Raw genomic sequence first — 15,238 nt, 5'->3', positions numbered from 1 at the left:
AAATAATTGGTACAATGTACCAAAATTATCATTATTATCACGGTATTGTTGAAATTGTGCTCAAAATGTTCAAATAGTTCTTATACACACACTGAAATAATTTAACCAAGTTGTATTTTGGAAAAAAAAAAACAAAAAAAACAAATAAAATAATTGGTACAATGTCCCTTCTGTTGCAGAAACATTCAAATATTAACCCTTAGTGGTCTGAGCCTATTTTGTCCGTTTTTCAGTCCTTTTGATTTTGCCTTTATATACTATATAAACAAATGTTTACTATACCCATGTTTGGGATCTGTTTTTTCACCACAACTTCATCTGTATCATCTGTCTATTATTTTTTCACTTTAACCTACTATAAAAACATAAAAGGACAAAAAACACACAAAAAAAAAAAAATAAAATCTGATCTGAAAAATGTATATCATTTATTAATAACACACAGATGTTTAATGAACCTTTTCAAAGACTTTAAAAGTGAGTATTGGTTCCAAATATTAGGTATAGAAAATTAAAATTGTAATAAATTAAAACTATACTCAAATATTTGACATAAAAGCAGATCTTTACATAGGCGTTTTCTCCGGAAAAGTGCAGTTATCATGATAATTAAAATTTAAACAGTCATACTAACCGTCTGCAATTTTACCACTGTTTATCTTTATACCGATAATTGTTCCATCCCTAGTTTGCAGTTTATTTTTGGTGCACAGTCTTTTGTGGGTTTGTCCTTATGGAGCAGAGCGCAGGTGCAATTCCCTGCACAACCAGTAAATGCCCTCAGTTCTTTTGTGGCGTTAATGTGAATGTAATAATGTAATAGCCACACAGAACGGATCATTACTGTGACCCGTCTGTACAGGGTTAGGGTTCACACCGGTAACCCCTCCCACTGGTAGCCCCTCTCACAGTCTCCTCTCCAGCTTGGCCCGCAGTTTCTGCTCTTTGCAAATATTCTGGCAAAAAAAAATCTCCTGGAGGCTCCGAGGCTCAGATCTAACCTCTGATATTTTCACTGTTGTTTCGTTGACACCCCCCCCCCCCCCCCCCCCCCCCCACGGTCATCACCTCACACCACACTCCTCCCAATAACTCACCTCCACATGCTCCTCCCCCTTTTCTTCTTTTCAGCTGGACTGATTCTGCATCCTATTCAGATACTAACATGCATGATCACTGTCAGGGCTGTGTGAGGCTTTCTAACCGAGCAGGACGCTGATGACACTGGTGGATTTAACCCCAATCAATACTTAACCCTAATCAATACTTAACCCAAGTGCAGTATGTAATTATTGGCATCAACATTTCACGTGATTTCTTGCTCTATCTTTGACTCCTGTTCTATCTTTGACTCTTGCTCTGAACCTGTTCTGTCTTTGACTCCTGGTCTGTGATGGCTTCTATCTGTCATGTATCTGCTGGTTTTCCAGGTGGAGGCAGATCTCGGATACCCAGGAGGAAAAGCTAAAATCATTCACAAGGAGTCCGACATAATCATGGCGTTTGCCATCAATAAGGTAAGTGACGTGTGTAAAGCTTCAACTTGATTATATCGGTCTGTATTTTTAGTCCAAAGGCCCAAAGGTCTGATGGTCTACTGGTGTCTGTGGTCCTCCGTCTGTCCATAAACAATTTTTCAAGAAACTTCTCCAAAACCATCAGCCAGCATTGAATGAAATTCATAGCCGTGGTTCCTTGGGGTAAAGTCTACCAAGTTTATTCAAAGAACTGAGAAATATAGATTTTTGAAGTTATTATGAATTTTTTAAATGTTCTAAATCCCCATTGGTTTATAATGGGACACATTTCAAAGTGTTATAACTGTAAAACAGTTGAAGATATTGATATAATTACTATTGGCAATAGATGGGAAACCACATATGGGCTTTAATGACCTTTGACCTTTAGTGACCTAGAAAGGTCAAACGAATGTCAATTCCTGTCTTTAAATATGTCGTATTTGGGCGGACGTGGTGTATGATAGTCTGTTCATGCTTTCTTTTCTTATATTCATCATTTAATAGGTCTTATGTATTTTATTTTATTTTATTTTATTGTAGTTTCATTTGTTTGTTGGTTTTGTTTTTTTCCTCTCTCTTCTGCCCAGTTTTACTCAGTTCTGGTTGTAGTTATTGTTTCCATTATAATTATCACCATGGTTGTTACTGTTTGTATTGTTGATACTTTCTTCTGAGGGTCTTCGCCACCTTCACCCTCCCCCGCATTGAAATGTGGTTCAACAAAACTCATAATAAAGACAGTAGAATATCAAGGGGAGCTTCATATACTTTATGAAGTTTCCCTTGACAAAGCAAATGTGTTCAGCACCAAAAGGAGTCAGACTACCATTCTGCTGTTAGGATGATGGACAAGACAAGTTAAAAAATAAATAAATAAATAAAATATGCTGTTGAACTCCCAGAGCCTTGGTCCTGTTTTTATTTGTACATTTCAGAGTTCGTACTTCTACTTGGACTAACTCTTGCTCTTTAATTGGATCGTTAATCACAGCTGCACGTAAACTGGCATATTAGTAGAATATTCATTTTCATTAGTAATGGAAACAGTTTATCTGGAATTTTGTCCTTTTCAGAATGAGGAGTTAAAAATAGAATCTTTTGTGTTTAAGCATTATTATGATATTATTAAAATGATTGGCATTTGTGTTTATTATGAAAAAGCTCCATGTATTTAAATCAGTGGTACGTTAGTTACACAGCCGCGTAATTACCAGTGTCAGTAAATATTAGTAAATATGCAGATGATCACCGATGCTGATAGTATTTAAGCCCATTTCAGGTGGCTTACCTTCACGTTCTGTCCAACTGCTTGTGTTCTTTCAAGGCGAACTCCAACGAGATCGTTTTGGCCTCCACTCATGATGTCCAGGAGGTGGACGTGTCCACTCTGGTGTCCGTCCAACCTTTCACATGGATTGGGGAGGACTTCGACAAGGAGTCCCGCAGGTCAGAGTCAAAGGTGGTCACAGATGTGCTGGTGTTCACTGACGCTCTCACATCACACAGAGCATGCTCAATGAGGGACGATTATTATGTGTTTTTTTTTTTTTTTTTTTTTTTTTTACAGCTCCGATGACGTCGACTATCGTTCTTCTCACACCAACATCGCCCAGGCCAGTTCTGTCCCGTTTGCGCCACCACAGATGCCGGTCTCTGCGTCAATGCCTTGGCTCGGTACCGGACAGACCAGCATGGGAGCCAGTGTGGTAAGAGCCCACCTCCCATCCTCACTTCAATCTGTCAATCAATCACATTTTATTTATAGAGTTTCACATCAGAACTGAAGTTCTCTGAGGACCCTTTACATTTAGAGCTGGAATAAACCAGACTGTTAAACCAATGGACAGACACTACCAGAACCCAACAGGAGTTAACAGTTGGAGACAGAGGAAGGAAAAACGACCTTTAACAGGTTTAAACCTGGAGTAGAACCAGACTGTGGAGGATGGACGAGTGACAGGAGGAGAGAAAGGGTTAAACCAGGGGTCTCAAACATGCGTCCCACCAAAGGTTCCAATCCAGCCTCTGGGATGAATTTACAAAGTGCAAAAATTCCACAGATTCATTTTAGTTCCGGTTCCACATACAGACCAACATGATCTACAGTCAAATGTCCTACAATAAATAATGACTCTATTTTTTCTTCTGAGTTTGATGTGAAAAAAATATTACATTATGTCGATAAATAATGACAACTTCAAATTTTTATCTTTATCTTAGTGCAAAAAAGTAACATTAAATTATGAAAATATTGACCTTTGCAAACTATCCTGTAACAATAAAATGTGAATAACCTGAAGAAATATGAACAACCTGAAATGTCTGAAGAAAATTCAGCACAATTTGAACTATTTTCTGCCTGTTCCTCAGTGTTTAGTGTCTTTGTAGATCTGGTCCATAATGTACATGTAGCAATGATAGGTTGAGGCAAAATACAGCCCATAATATTACAATAAATGGTAACAAATCACTTGAAAAGGTTAAAATAGAGAACCATTTATTTGGGAAACTGAAGTAGCACTGGGTCTGTATGAGTTAAATAAAGGACTCCACCTTCAGGGTTGAGCTACATGTTCCTGGTTCTGCAGGAGTTTGTTTATTCAGGCTCTTCTGCATGAAAAACATTCATCTGTGCATCTTCACCTGAACAAATATGGTGAACCTGACAAGTCAACAGAAAAATCAGTGTAATTGTTCTAATATTCTGCCTGTTATTAAATGTTTAGTGTCTTTTTAGATCCGATCTGTAATACACACGTAGAAATGATAAGTTCAGGTAGAATACTGTCAAAATTGTCCTTATTTTTCTCAAGAATTTTTTTTTTTCAGGTTATTCACATCTTTTTTTTTGTTTGGACAGTTTGTAAATATAAATATTTTCAGAATTTAACATTATATTTTTTTGCACTAAAACAAAAAGAAGCATTTGGATCTGTCATTATTTCTAAATTCTTATGATCCAGCCCACTTTAGATCATATTGGTCTGAATAATAATAGCTTTATTTCTGTAGCACCTTTAAAAACAAATTTTACAAAGTGCTTTGACAGACAAAGCAGAAGGGCACAACAGCCGGATACAAGATGCAAGTAAAGACACTAAAACAGAAACAATCCAATAAGAGATATTGACAGCAAATGCAAAAACATGACACTTGGAATAAATTAAGTGAATTGGAGTAAAGAGGGCAGGAGGAATAAACATGATGCTGTCAAATCAATGTAAAAATGAAGGAGTGAGATAAAACAACATCATGTATGAGAATATAAATTGATATACAAACAGGATCAAATTCAAATTTAAAAAATTAAAATTAAAAAGGGACAGAAAGGCAAGTCTATAAAAATGTGTTTTAAGAAGTGATTTAAAAGACATCACTGATTCCGCAAGCCTGAATGTGTCCCGTGAACCAAGGTTATTATCGTTAGCAAAAAATAACGAAATGATGAAAACTAGAATTGAAAAAACATTTTCGTTAACTGAAATAAATAAAAACTATAATTAAAAGAAAAAAAACATAACTAACTGAAACTGTATTGTGTGTTTACAAAACTAACTAAAACGGATAAAAATTATGTACAAAATTCCTTTTGTTTTCGTCTTTGTCAATGTCGGATTGATACGAAAGCGATTTATTTCGCTCAAGGAATTTTATCTGCTGTCACCATACGACACTTAACAGTCCGTCACTTGTGGTCACTTGTGGTTTCCAGTCGTCTTCTGGTCCCCACTCTACCTGGAAACATGGAGACTAAAGTTGGAAGAAAGCAGCAGAGTCCTGTCTGGGATTTATTTGAATACGACGGAGAAGAAGAGAAAAGATACGACAAAACTAAAACTAATACTAAAACTAGAAAAGCACTCGGAGAGCACAGACATCCACCAATGCAGATCAGCCCCCCCCCCCCCCCCCCCCATCACCACCAAAATGTAATCAAAATTTAATGATTTGTTCCTTGTGCCAGTATCAACATTTTCTGAAATTTTCATGAAAATCCGTCCATAACTTTTTGAGTTATCTTGCTAACTAACCAACAAACAAACAAACCAAACAAACCCTGGCAAAAACATAACCTCCTTGGCGGAGGTAACTAAGTATTTAGAAGAAAATGAAAACTAATAAAAACTATCAAACCTGCTCTAAAAAGGAATTAAAACTAACTGAATTAGAGAAAAAAAGTCAAAACTAAATAAAACTAAACTATAATGAAAAATCCAAAACTATTAGAACCTTGACCTGGACTTAGAGAAAAAAAGAAAAAAAAGAAAAAAAAAAAGAAAATAACAAAAACTAATAAAAACTATCAAACCTGCTCAAAAAACGAATTAAAACTAACTGAATTAGAGAAAAAAAAAGTCAAAACTAAATAAAACTAAACTGTAATGAAAAATCCAACACTTAGAACCTTGCCCTGAACTAAAGTGAGTTAGACGTCTCTGGTTTTAGAGTTCTGTGAACACCGTGGTTTCAAACTGGAACCATCAGAGAATCCACTGAATGCCCGTATTTAACTGTCAAGTGCATGTTTTCTGCTTGTGCTTGTGTTTTGGAACAGTTATTAGAGTTAATCCAAACTGAGCGCCGCGGTCTAAACACGTCCTCCTGCTGAGTCTGCGGGGGGGCGGGGGGGTTCAAACACTGATAGAAGCAGCTCAGTCAGTCGCTGAACTCAGATACAGATTTGCGTCACACACACAGGGTTCTCCGACTTCTAGACAAAATAACAAATGTGGAGTGTGAGGACAGAGAGTCACACCAGTTCATAGTGTTGGAGAAGGAAAGCATCTGCGAGGATCCGAACCCTGGGATCCAGCTCCAGAGCTGTCATTTACAAAAGGAACCACCGCAAAGGCTCCGCCCACAGCAAATCTGAACGCACACTTTGGATTTTAGGGTCGAATCTGATTTGTTTGTGTGTTGGTTCATATTCCACATTGAATGCGACTTCTATCAGTTTTGAGTCTGAATTGAATGTGACCCTGAAGTGACCCACATGCACTCAAGAGCTCCTGAAGTGACCCACATGCACTAAAGAGGTCCACATGCACTAAAGAGGTCCTGAAGTGACCCACATGCACTAAAGAGGTCCTGAAGTGATCCACATGCACTAAAGAGGTCCTGATGGAATATGAGACCACGGAGACGCACACTGTGTTTACAGAAGGAAATATGGTTTTCCTCCGCTCCGACCAACAATTTGGATGTTTGTCACATTTCAATGACGGAAAGGTCAGATAAATGCGACCTGGACGTTCAGACTGAAGTCACATTGGAAAATATCAGATCTGGATCAGATTTACGACCACATATGAAAGTGGTCTGGATCAGATTTAGGACCACATATGAAAGTAGTCTGGATCAGATTTAGGATCAGATTTAGGACCACATATGAAAGTGGTCTGGATCAGATTTAGGACCACATATGAAAGTGGTCCGGGTCAGTTTTAGGACAACATATGAAAGTGGTCTGGATCAGATTTAGGACCACATATGAAAGTGGTCCGGGTCAGATTTAGGACCACATATGAAAGTGGTCTGGATCAGATTTGGGGCCACATATGAAAGTGGTCCAGGTCAATTTTAGGACCACATATGAAAATGGTCTGGGTCAGATTTAGGACCACATATGAAAGTGATCTGAACATACCTCTACTCGTCTCCACTTCCTGTATCGGTCCTTTCAGATTAAAAGCCTCTGCAGTCATGTAACCATTTGATAAATATAGGTTTTTCTGTGTTTTTCAGATTATGAAGAGGAATCTGAACAATGTGAAGAGGATGACGTCCCACCCCATCTATCAGTATTGTAAGTGTGCTCTGACTGGAGTCCACTGTCCTCCATCTGTCTTCGTGTCCACTAACTGTCTGTCTGTCTGTCCTTCTGATTGGACACAGACATGACCGGGGCTCAGGACGGCAGCGTCAGGATGTTTGAGTGGAACCGACCTCAGCAGCTCATCTGTTTCAGACAAGCAGGAAACGCTCGAGTCACCAGGCTCTACTTCAACTCCCAGGGCAACAAAGTAACTGTGACACCCCCCCCCCCCCCATACATGACCCCCTATATGAATGACCCCTTCCACACATGACTTACCCCCCCCCCCCCCCCCCCCCATGGCCCCCTATATACATGACCCCCTCCACACATGACCCCCTCCACACATGACCCCCCCATACATGACCCCTCCCATACATGACCCACCCCCCATATATGACCCCCACACACACGACCCCCCTCCTATAGAATTATATTTGTGCCAGTTTCTTGAGCGAGCAATGATAGATTCTGAGCTCACAATTAGAGATTTTGAGCACATAAAAATATATTTTGCGAGCACATCAGTTATATTTCAAAAAGAAATCACGCTTGAGCAAACAAAAATCGATATTGTGCTCCATAAATGCGTTTGCATGTTAGTTTTACTCGTAACATTCTCTCACAAATTCTTTCCATGGCGCACAAACAGACCGCTGCGCTCGCTCACTTTCCCCTTCCCTCTCTCGCTCAACCTCCCTCTCCCTGCACGCTCAGGTTGTCGTGTCCGCACGCTCAACTTGACACACACGTTAAAATTGTGCCACAAAACCAACCAATTGGAGAGCTTGCGGAAGTACACTCTGATTGGCTGTTCGCTCTCCAATTAGTTCGCTGGTTACATTGACCCGAAAAAAAAAGCACTTGATGAGACAGACACGGACCGGAAGAGGAGGAATTGATTCTACACAAACTTCGGTCAGTATTTATTATTATTATGATTATTGTCTCGGGTAAATGTAACTAGCAAGCTAATTGGAGAGTGAACAGCCAATCAGAGTGTACTTCCGCAAGCTCTCTGATTGGTTGGTTTTGTGGCACAATAGTAACGTGTGTGTCAAGTTGAGTGTGCGGACACAACAACCTGAGCGCGCAGGGAGAGGGAGGTTGAGCGAGAGAGGGAAGGGGAAAGTGAGTGAGTGCAGCGGTCTGTTTGTGCGCCATGGAAAGAATTTGTGAGAGAACATTATGAGTAAAACTAACATGCAAACGCATTTATGGAGCACAATATCAATTTTTGTTTGCTCAAGCATAATTTCTTTTTGAAATATAATTGATGTGCTCGCAAAATATATTTTTATGTGCTCAAAATCTCTAATTGTGAGCTCAGAATCTATCATTGCTCGCTCAAGAAATTGGCACAAATATAATTCCATACCCTCCCCCCATTCACTCATCTGTCCACTGTCCTTTCTGGGGACACTTGGTCTCCTTTACACCATGAACCACTTCATCAGTGAATTATCAGTTTCCATATTTTCTTAAATTTCTATTTGAACTTATTTATATTTTCATTTTTCATACTTTAAGTCTATTTTGTTTTTATTTTTATCTGTATTGAATAATCATTGTGTAATCATGTACAGTGACAGTAAAGAATCTATCTATCTATCTATCTATCTATCTATCTATCTATCTATCTATCTATCTATCTATCTATCTATCTATCTGTCTGTCTGTCTGTCTGTCTGTCTGTCTGTCTGTCTGTCTGTCTATTTATCTATATATCAACCTACCTACTGTCCTACCTACTACTTACTGTCCTACAGATTGTCCTAACTACTGTTCTACCTACTTCCTATTGCCCTATCTACTACTTACTGTTCTACCGACTACCTACTGCCTTACCTACGACCTACTCTCCTACCTACTACCTACTCTACTATCTACTGTCCTACCAACTATCCTGCCTTCTACCTACTTAACTACTGTCCTACCTTCTACGTACTGTTCTACCTTCTGTCCTACCTACTGTTCTCCCTTCTACCTACTGTCCTACTTACTGTCCTACCTTCTAACTGCTGTTCTACCTTCTGTCCTACTTTCCTACTTACTGTCCTACCTTCTGTCTACTGTCCTACCTACTGTTCTACCTACGTCCTACTGTCCTACCTACTTGCCCACGTACCTACTTTCCGACCTTCTTTCCTTCCTTCCTACCTACCTACTTGCCTACATACATACCTACCTTCCTTCCAACCTTCCTACCTACTTTTCTACTCGTCTGTCTGTTAGTTAACTGGACAAAACAGGTTTCATTTCTTGATTGTTTTGTTGAATTTCTTGTTCATTTTTGGTTCTTTTTTCCTTCTCTGCTCACTGTGTGTACTATTTCCAGCCTTCTTGTGATTGTTGTTTGTTGTTTGTTTGTTGTTAGTGTGGCGTTGCAGATGGGGAGGGCTTCCTGAGTCTGTGGCAGGTCAACCAGACGTCCTCCAACCCTAAACCGTACCTGGTGAGTTCTCCTCTGTAATAAAACCCTGACACATGCAAACACATAGAACCCTCGGTGTAAAACCTGTCTTCCGAAACCCTCGGTGTAGAACCTGTCTTCCTAAACCTTTGGTGTAGAACCTGTCTTCCTAAACCTTTGGTGTAGAACCTGCCTTCCTAAACCCTCGGTGTAGAACCTGTCTTCCTAAAATCTCGGTGTACAACCTGTCTTCCTAAACCCTCGGTGTAGAACCTATCTTCCTAAACCCTCAATTAGTTCCATCGGTGTTTGTTAATCCTGGTCCTCCTCCTCCTCAGAGTTGGCAGTGTCACACTAAGACCTGCGGGGACTTTGCGTTCATCACGTCATCCAGCCTGATCGCCACGGCGGGACAGTCCAACGACAACAGGTCAGTAAGGACTCGAATGGTGAACAAACACCACTGACGGTTTTCAATCATACGCTTTGGTTTTTGCCTGAGAACTGAATGTGTTCCCGTCTTCAGCCAAAACTCACACTGAAGGTTCTCGTGGTGTTTTTTTGGTTTTGTCTTCATAAATACTGTCTTTCCTTTAGATTTCTTACATTTTCTCGAGTATCTTTGATGTTCTGACTTTAAAACCACATAAAACCTTTTATATCAAAATCCAAATAAAGTAATAATGTTCTGTTTGTCGACTTCCACCAAACACGTCTTTTTCATTTCGATCCTATGTCATTTTTTTTGTGGTGCAGTGTTGTTCAGTCTGTAATGTTTGTTTTCTTGCTGTTGGTAATTTCGTTTTCTCACCGCTGATTATTATTATTAGTAGTAGTAGTGGTAGTAGTAGTAGGAGTAGTAGTACTACTTTACCACTTGTTTCTTCTAGTTCTTGCCATGGTGTAATTGTAATTTTTCCTTCCTGTTTTTTGTAGTTATTATTTTGTCATTTTCTTGTGTATATTCGGTGTTTGTGCTGCTGTTGGAACCTCAATAACCTGAGGGTTCAGTCCAAAGGGTCAATAAAGTTCTATCTAATCTAATCTGAAGATGGAATTCTGAAAACCATCTTGTTCCTTCATGCAGAATCAATCATTAATCTTTAAACTTGAGGAAATAATGCCTTGAACCTGCTGGTGTCGGTTATTGATCTGATCAGATGTGAACATGTGTCCAGCTCAAGGTTATTATTGTTAACCAAAACTGATGAAATGATGAAAACTAGAATTGTGAAAACATTTTCGTTAACTGAAATAAACAAAAACTATAATTAGAAGAAAAAAAAAAAAACGAACACCAAGTGAAACTGTATTGTGTGTTTACAAAACCAACGAAAACAGATTAAAATCATGGATAAAATTCCCTTCGTTTTCATCTTTGTCAATGTCGAATTGATATGAAATCAATTTATTTCGCTCAAGCAATTTTATCTAGCGGTACCATTCGACACTTGACGGTCCATCACTTGTGGTTTCCAGTCGTCTTCTGGTCCCCACTCTACCTGGAAACATGGAGACTAAAGTTGGGAGAAAGCAGCAGAGTCCTGTCTGGGATTTATTTGAATACGACGGAGAAGAAGAGAAAAGATATAAAAAAAAAACAACCCTAAAACTAAACTTAAACTAAGCATTTAGAAAAAAATGAAAACTAATAAAAACTAGCAAACTTGCTCTAAAAACGAATTAAAACTAACTGAATTAGAGAAAAAAAAGTCAAAACTAAATAAAACTAAACTAGAATGAAAAATCCTATTATTCTCTTACTATTAGAACCTTGGTTTGGCTGTAGAACTTGGATCAGATGTGAACATGTGTCCGGCTGTAGAACTTGGATCAGATGTTCTTTTCTTTCTCACCTCTGCTCTTTGCTCCACAGGAACGTCTGCCTTTGGGACACTCTCATCTCCCCCAGTAACACTATGGTCCATGGTAAGAAGCTCTCAACACTTGCAGTTCTTTGTCCTGTGTGTGGAATCCCCTTCACATCTGTGACTTGTTTTCCTGTTAGCATTCCCGTGCCATGAGAACGGCGCCACGGTGCTCCAGTACGCCTCCAAGCAGCAGCTGCTCATCACCGGAGGCAGGAAGGGCTACGTGTGCGTGTTCGACATCCGCCAGAGGCAGCTGCTCCACACCTTCCAGGCCCACGACTCAGCCATCAAGGCCCTGGCTTTGGATGCCTTCGAGGACTTCTTCGTCACTGGATCAGCAGAGGGCAACATGAAGGTGCGTTTACCAGGGTTCCCATGGGGTCTGAACAAGTCTGAACAGTCTGGAACAGTGGTGTAGTGGTCCCCGAGAAGTGGGTATACTCTCAATTTTTGGCTTCTTTTTTTTTTTTTTTTTAAACTCCAGAAAAACACTGTTTTAGAAACAGTAACATGTTTATGTTTACGCATTGTGTTTATGTTTACGCATTTGGCAGACGCTTTTTTCCAAAGCGACTTACAGGGGAAAACCAATTAAATCACTCAATCAATCAAATTTTATTTATATAGCGCCAGATCACAAAAAAGTTATCTCTTGACATTTTATTAATAGAGTTGGTCAAAACCAGACTCTAAGTCAATTTACAGAAACCCAACAGAATCCTCCAGGAGCTCCAGGATGTTAAATTACTCTATTTATTTTACCCAATCAGACTCGAGTCTGATGAAGGGTCTCGGCCCAAAACGTCACGTAGCTGAATAAATGTTTTGGGAGCTCACAGGTCCTTTATTTTTTCATAGCAATATTTTCCTTGACATAACCTGCCCTACTCTGCCTCTGATTGGCTCATCAGTCCTCATGCCTAAAGTTAACCAATCTATTCAGTGAAGGCAGTGAGTACTAGCCAATTAGAGGCAGAGTAGGGCGGGTCATGGCTTCACCATCCGAGGGGAAAAAATGAGCAATTTGGTTCAGATACAACTGAATGGAGCATCAAGGGGATTTAGAAGAGGATATAGGACTGAAAAATAAGTGGGTATACTCCATATACCCCCGTATACCCTGGACTACACCTCTGGTCTTGAATTTACAAATGTGCATTTAACGCCTTAAAAAAGTCTTTAAAAGTTGTTCCATTTGATATGCGAGGTCTTCAGTTCTACTGCTCTAAACTTGTTCTGTGTCTTGTGTTTAAATGCGTCTGGTAAATGTCAGACAGTAAGGCCTCAGTCACAAAGATTCTTCCTAACAGCGGATTCGTACAAATCTCTTGTTTCATATGAAATCTGGAGTTTGCAGACATTCATGGATGGCATGGATCAAGCAGATATGACGAGGCATTCTAAAACGCTTAAGGTTGGACAGATGTGAGGAAAAATTGGTCACGAAAGTCTCCTGCACCTTTAACACTGACTGGAAACAAGAAGAAAACAACTGGAACTATGGGAACTATTGGGGTTTGGGATCAGTATCAGTTACAAGAAGCAGGAAGTTATCGGTTGTAAAAAATAGTTATCGTGCATCCCTAGTTCTTTTATTTAAACATAAGATAAAACTCCACTTTCCTTTCCACCCCCTCATCCCTTGTCCACCCCGCCATCCCTACCCCCCGGTTCTTCGTCCCTGCAGGTGTGGAAGTTGTCCGGCCACGGGCTCATGCACTCCTTTAGCAACGAACACGCCAAGCAGTCCATCTTCCGCAACATTGGGGCGGGCGTCATGCAGGTGGAGACCCGACCCGGAAACCGCATCTTCACCTGCGGCGCTGATGGGACCCTGAAGATGAGGGTCCTGCCCGACCGCTACCACATCCCCAGCAGCCTGGTGGAGGTCCTGTAACACCACCCACGTCCACGTCCGAGGAACAAAGACACTTTGGAGAAGGAAAACAAAAGGCTTACGCAAAACACCCGCAAAGGCGTCGTTAGAGTTAGAACGGACGGGGATGAGGCGGTTCCAACGGCGGCTTCGGCCTCCGTCAGGTGTGTGCGCGGTGTTGGCGTAAGCGTAACCACGACGACACAAACGGAGCTGCAAATATTTTTTTTCCCAAAGGCTGAAAGCAAAGTTACAAGCAAAAGGTATAATACTTGATTTTAAAGCTAGATTTATTGTAATTTTATTGAAAAATCTCTAATCTTAGAGTGTGTCTATAGGGAAGCTATGCATGTCCTGTTCTCGTTCGCGGTGCAATCACAGGTCTATTGATAGTGCTCTGTAAAAGTGATCAAGCGAAACTTTTAAAGTGTGTAACTGTTGTCATTTTGTGCCCAAAGCTGAATCTGTTAGCATCTACTGTAACCAGCACTGTGCTCTGTTCCAATCAGTGGGTCCCAGTGTCAGTCCGCCCGCCCGCCCGCCCAGGTGGAAGCTGCTTTTTCTTTCAATGGTTTTGACACCCCCCCCCCCCCCCCCCCCCCCCCCGCCCCCTCCTCTTCCTCCTCCTCTTCCTCCTCCTGCCTTTTTTCCATCTTTTCTTGGTCCTTCTGGCAGAGTTGCAGTTGCGTTGCTCCTTTAGTAGTGGCCCTGGTCCCTGTTGCTGCTCAGTCACATGTTCTGACCCGGGCCCAGTGTTGGTTCATGTTCTGACCCGGGCCCGGTTTGGGTTCATGTTCTGACCCGGCCCAGTGTTGGTTCCTGTTGTGACCCGGCCCAGTTCGTGTGCTGTCCACCTGCCCTCAAATGCCTGTTTGTGCGGCAGCTTCACCGCTACACCGACCCGTTTGGGAGGTGCTGTGTTTGACTCCTGTGACTGTGATCCCATAGTTTCCATCTGTCTGGTTCAAAGCTAAACCCCCCCACCCCCACCCCCCCCACAGCAGAAACACAAACGTTCACTTCTGGTTTTGCACAAAGTATTCTTGATTTCTTTTCTTTTCTTTTTTTTATTATTTCTATGTGCTTGGTCTACTGTTCCTTTGTAAATCTATTTAAATGAATTGGTTTTCTTTTAGGAATGTAAGGGGTTTATGACTGGAACATGTGCTACAGTCGACTATATGTACGTGTGTGTTACCTCCTAGTTGTTTTTGTTTTTACTGTTTCATCCATAAGGAATAAATATTTGCACTGGAATTCTGGAGACACTAAAAGGTTATTTCAAATAAGTAGGTTATTGAAGAAGAAACTTATATACAAATGAATGTCTGGCTTTATTTGGCCTAGTAGGAATATATATATATATATATATATATATATATATATATATATATATATATATATATATATATATATATATATATATATATTACAACAGCTTGTATAAACATAAAAGCATTCCTTTATTTTGGTTTGTATCATATCAGCTGGATTAGTTGTATCTTTTGTTAAGTGTATGTTTGGTATTTATTAAACAGATTTGTGTTTCTCTCCCTCTTTCTGCCTCATATGTGAACTAAATGAAAACCAGTGGGTGGACTGGAGTCTGGGGTGGTGGGGGGGGTGTGTGGGTGTGGGTGTGTGTGTGTTAGTGTGGGTGTGTGAGTGTGGGTGGGGGTATGTATTGTGTGGGTTTGTATTAGTGTGGGTGTGTGAGTGTGGATGTGTGTGTGTTAGTGTGTG

At 40.4% G+C, this 15,238-nt stretch overlaps 1 protein-coding gene across 1 annotated transcript in view; it reads left to right on the top strand.

Annotated features, from left to right (window-relative positions):
- Positions 1 to 14,095, top strand: part of dmxl2 (Dmx-like 2) — a 103,091-nt gene extending 88,996 nt beyond the window's left edge. Inside the window, 10 exon segments of the mRNA XM_030130945.1 lie at positions 1,431 to 1,517; positions 2,845 to 2,966; positions 3,088 to 3,226; positions 7,266 to 7,326; positions 7,416 to 7,543; positions 9,713 to 9,790; positions 10,087 to 10,178; positions 11,625 to 11,677; positions 11,757 to 11,974; positions 13,307 to 14,095. Of these exon segments, the coding sequence (XP_029986805.1) occupies positions 1,431 to 1,517; positions 2,845 to 2,966; positions 3,088 to 3,226; positions 7,266 to 7,326; positions 7,416 to 7,543; positions 9,713 to 9,790; positions 10,087 to 10,178; positions 11,625 to 11,677; positions 11,757 to 11,974; positions 13,307 to 13,516 (1,188 nt within the window). The 3' untranslated portion in view covers positions 13,517 to 14,095.
- The last annotated feature ends 1,143 nt before the right edge of the window (positions 14,096 to 15,238 follow it).

The sequence above is a fragment of the Sphaeramia orbicularis genome, chromosome 3 (genome assembly GCF_902148855.1).
Source record: "Sphaeramia orbicularis chromosome 3, fSphaOr1.1, whole genome shotgun sequence".
NCBI lineage: Eukaryota > Metazoa > Chordata > Actinopteri > Kurtiformes > Apogonidae > Sphaeramia > Sphaeramia orbicularis.
Note: the sequence above shows the minus strand (reverse complement) of the source record. Positions and strands in the feature narration are given on the sequence as shown.